General features: G+C 45.7%; 1 protein-coding gene across 1 annotated transcript in view; it reads left to right on the top strand.

Annotated features, from left to right (window-relative positions):
- The window catches only part of tmprss15 (transmembrane serine protease 15), a 9,849-nt gene extending 7,956 nt beyond the window's left edge, over nt 1-1,893 (top strand). Inside the window, exons 13-14 of the mRNA XM_056440096.1 lie at nt 36-159; nt 1,791-1,893. Of these exons, the coding sequence (XP_056296071.1) occupies nt 36-159; nt 1,791-1,893 (227 nt within the window). The remainder of the gene's footprint in view (nt 1-35; nt 160-1,790) is intronic.
- Nucleotides 1,894-5,000: the final 3,107 nt, after the last annotated feature.

Here is a 5,000-nt window from a genome sequence, read left to right as displayed (position 1 = left end):
GTGGGTCTGTGTGGGTCTGTGTGGGTGTGTTTCAGTCGTGTTGCCGGGAAACAGTTCCAGTCGTCTTCAGTTCCAACTCGTTTCTTCGCTGCTCACCGTGTGCGCCGACACCTGGAACCCTCACCTGTGTGTCTGCACCTGTCAGTACCTGGGATACAGGTAACCCTCACCTGTGTATCTGCACCTGTCAGTACCTGGGATACAGGTAACCCTCACCTGTGTGTCTGCACCTGTCAGTACCTGGGATACAGGTAACCCTCACCTGTGTATCTGCACCTGTCAGTACCTGGGATACAGGTAACCCTCACCTGTGTATCTGCACCTGTCAGTACCTGGGATACAGGTAACCCTCACCTGTGTATCTGCACCTGTCAGTACCTGGGATACAGGTAACCCTCACCTGTGTGTCTGCACCTGTCAGTACCTGGGATACAGGTAACCCTCACCTGTCTGTCTGCACCTGTCAGTACCTGGGATACAGGTAACCCTCACCTGTGTGTCTGCACCTGTCAGTACCTGGGATACAGGTAACCCTCACCTGTGTATCTGCACCTGTCAGTACCTGGGATACAGGTAACCCTCACCTGTGTGTCTGCACCTGTCAGTACCTGGGATACAGGTAACCCTCACCTGTGTATCTGCACCTGTCAGTACCTGGGATACAGGTAACCCTCACCTGTGTGTCTGCACCTGTCAGTACCTGGGATACAGGTAACCCTCACCTGTGTGTCTGCACCTGTCAGTACCTGGGATACAGGTAACCCTCACCTGTGTGTCTGCACCTGTCAGTACCTGGGATACAGGTAACCCTCACCTGTGTATCTGCACCTGTCAGTACCTGGGATACAGGTAACGCTCACCTGTGTATCTGCACCTGTCAGTACCTGGGATACAGGTAACCCTCACCTGTGTATCTGCACCTGTCAGTACCTGGGATACAGGTAACCCTCACCTGTGTGTCTGCACCTGTCAGTACCTGGGATACAGGTAAACCTCACCTGTGTATCTGCACCTGTCAGTACCTGGGATACAGGTAACCCTCACCTGTGTGTCTGCACCTGTCAGTACCTGGGATACAGGTAACCCTCACCTGTGTGTCTGCACCTGTCAGTACCTGGGATACAGGTAACCCTCACCTGTGTGTCTGCACCTGTCAGTACCTGGGATACAGGTAACCCTCACCTGTGTATCTGCACCTGTCAGTACCTGGGATACAGGTAACCCTCACCTGTCTGTCTGCACCTGTCAGTACCTGGGATACAGGTAACCCTCACCTGTGTGTCTGCACCTGTCAGTACCTGGGATACAGGTAACCCTCACCTGTATCTGCACCTGTCAGTACCTGGGATACAGGTAACCCTCACCTGTGTGTCTGCACCTGTCAGTACCTGGGATACAGGTAACCTCACCTGTGTATCTGCACCTGTCAGTACCTGGGATACAGGTAACCCTCACCTGTCTGTCTGCACCTGTCAGTACCTGGGATACAGGTAACCCTCACCTGTGTGTCTGCACCTGTCAGTACCTGGGATACAGGTAACCCTCACCTGTGTATCTGCACCTGTCAGTACCTGGGATACAGGTAACCCTCACCTGTGTGTCTGCACCTGTCAGTACCTGGGATACAGGTAACCTCACCTGTGTATCTGCACCTGTCAGTACCTGGGATACAGGTAACCCTCACCTGTGTGTCTGCACCTGTCAGTACCTGGGATACAGGTAACCCTCACCTGTGTGTCTGCACCTGTCAGTACCTGGGATACAGGTAACCCTCACCTGTGTGTCTGCAGGTCTGGGGAGACCACGTTGCTGCCGGCTCGGCCTCAAGATTCTCCGTTTACCTCCATCACGGTCTCCAGCAACGGAGCTCTGGAAACCAGTATCAGGTACTGAGGCCAGAACCAGAACCAGAAGCACACGGCGATGGAACCCGAGGAACCATGACAAGAGCATGACGTAGAGATAGAACTCATTGAACTGGTTCCCAAACCCAGAACTGAATTACAACCAGATCCAGAATCAGATCCAGGACCTGAAGTAGAGGGTCAGACTGCCATTATATTTATATAATATATAATATATAAACTATATCATATATAGTATATTTAGTATATTATATATAATATATTAACTATATTATATGTAAGATATATACTATATGACATAATATATATGTAGTATATTGTATATAATATAAACTATATTATATATAATATATACTGTATACTATATTACATAATATATATGTAGTATATTGTATATAATATAAACTATATAATATATAATATATATACTATATTACATAATATATATTTAGTATATTGTATATAATATAAACTATATTATATATAATATATATACTATATTATATATAATATATATATATATCCTATATTATATAATATATATGTAGTATATTATATATTATATATTAACTATATTATATGTAATATATATACTATATTACATAATATAATAATAATAATACATCAAATTTCTATAGCGCTTTTCATTATACTCAAAGACGCTTTACAACACATAATTTAAAAATTCCTAAAAGCTATGCATTAAAAATTACAATAAAAACAAACGATAAAAGCAAATAAGAACGTTCAGAGCACACAATCACACATTAGAAGCAGTTTTGAACAGGTGGGTTTTGATTAGTAATTTAAACGATGAAAGTTCGGTGCAGTCACGGATGATTTTGGGGAGAGAGTTCCAGAGGGAGGGGGCAGAGATGGAGAAGGCTCTGTCGCCCCATGTCCGGTGCTCGGTCCTGTGAGGGATGGAGAGGAGGCATCAGAGGAGCCGACGGGATGGAGTGTGATGGTGAAGCAGATCGGTCAGCAGGGGGCCTGGTGATGGAGGGCTTTGTCAGTGAGGAGAAGGATTGATGGATACGCTCTGGGACGGGGAGCCAGTGGAGGGTCTGGAGCAGTGGCGGTGTGTCCATAGAGGGCGCTAGGGCGCCGCCCCTCTTAAAATGTTGAGATGAAAAGAAAGAAGAAGAAGAAGAAAAAAAATACATCCTGTCAAAAAACATTGTATGCCAAATTATTTAAATAGTAAATATACCGTGTTGACGCGCTAAATGTGTGTGGGAGACCGTCAGCCTGTCAACAACCACTTAAGTTAATGTGAAAAAATATAATATATCGCCACTCATTATCACGGAGAGAAGCCCCTCCCCTTTTTCGGGACACCGGCCAAATGTGTGTGTGTGGGAGCAGCAAACATTTCACAGTCGTTTCGGCAAGGACGGCTTCTCATTGGAGGATGAAACGTGAATCTTGAGGCACAAAAATGTGCGCTCATTGGCCAATGACATCGTTTCTTATTTCACGTGACTGGACTATTCGGCCAATCAGAGACCGGTATCGTTCCCTCAGCCCAGAGAGCTTCACGGAGCTACGCGAGCAGGTAGCTAACGGAGCTGTTAGCTGGAGCTCAGTGAGTAATGCTGTTTAGTTTCCCCTGTCTGTTGTTCCAAAGTCCTGGGACTGAAACTCTCTGGACTACAACGGGGGGAGGGGCCTAAAGAGCTGCAGACAAGTGGAAAGCACGGATGTTAACGCAGCATCTAGCTAACAGCATGGAGCTAACGAGCTAACAGCATGAAGCTAACGAGCTAACAGCATGAAGCTAACTAGCTAACAGCATGAAGCTAACTCGCTAACAGCATGAAGCTAACGAGCTAACAGCATGAAGCTAACTAGCTAACAGCATGAAGCTAATGAGCTAACAGCATGAAGCTAACAAGCTAACAGCATGAAGCTAACTAGCTAACAGCATGGAGCTAATGAGCTAACAGCATGAAGCTAACTAGCTAACAGCATGGAGCTAACGAGCTAACAGCATGAAGCTAACCCTGTTTGCAGAGCAGCAGAAGGAGACCAAACTGCATCTAAACACAACGAAGAAGTTCTGAAACAGACACATTCCCTCCAGAATAATGAAGCAGGTTACAGACATGAATGACTTTAACCAGAGAGTTATGGAGAAGACACTTTAAAGAGAGGAGGCTACTTGTCTTTACAGTAGTGGGTCTACTCTGTCACCCAATGTAACATGTGATCTCTCTCTGACTCTATTCTGCTCTGAACCTCTTTCATGTGAGGGTGAAACTCTTTTATTGTGTAAACCTCTGAAACCCAAGCCAATGTTCCTTAAAGCTGCTCTGAACCTCTCATGCCCAAAGTCAGTGTGTTGATAATTGTTGTTGGACCGTGTTGAGCACGCTGTGTTCTTGAAATAAAGCGTTGTTTTTTACAATATTCTACTCAAAACCTCTTTTCTTCTCATTGTTGAGTGCTATTTAAACTGCGCCCCCCCCCCCCAAAAAAATTTCACCAGCCGCCGCTGGTCTGGAGAACAGGGGTGATGTGATCACGGGAGTGGGGGAGCAGGCGAGCAGCAGAGTTCTGAATATACTGGAGTTTATTTAGAATTGTGGATGTTGTGCCATAAAGAATGCTGTTACAATAGTCTATTCTGGAGGTGATGAAGGCGTGGATCAGTGTTTCAGCAGCAGATGTGGAGAGTGATGGGCGGAGACGGGCCATGTTTTTTAGGTGAAAAAAGGCAGTTCGGGTGGTTTGTTTGACGTGGTGTTCAAAGGACAGGTTGCTGTCAAACACGACTCCGAGGTTGCGGATGTGTAGGGATGGAGACAGAGTGCATCCATGGCGAGGCAGAAGGTATGACAGGTTTTGGTGAGAGATTTGGGACCGATGATGAGCATGTCAGATTGATCACAGTTAAGTTTGAGAAAGTTGGTGTTCATCCAGGATTTGATGTCAGTGAGGCAGTTGGTTAGAGGAGAGTGAGTGGCAGTGGTGATGGCCTTTGTGGAGATGTAGAGCTGGACATCATCGGCATAACAGTGGAACATGAGACCGTGTTGGCGTAGGATATTTCCAAGGGGGAGTAGATAAAGAATAAATAGAAGTGGACCAAGCACTGAACCTATATGTAGTATATTGTATATAATATAAACT

The sequence above is a fragment of the Pseudoliparis swirei genome, chromosome 3 (genome assembly GCF_029220125.1).
Source record: "Pseudoliparis swirei isolate HS2019 ecotype Mariana Trench chromosome 3, NWPU_hadal_v1, whole genome shotgun sequence".
In the NCBI taxonomy this organism is placed as follows: Eukaryota; Metazoa; Chordata; class Actinopteri; order Perciformes; family Liparidae; genus Pseudoliparis; species Pseudoliparis swirei.
The sequence above is the reverse complement of the archived record's forward strand: the minus strand, read 5'-3'. Positions and strand labels throughout refer to the sequence as shown.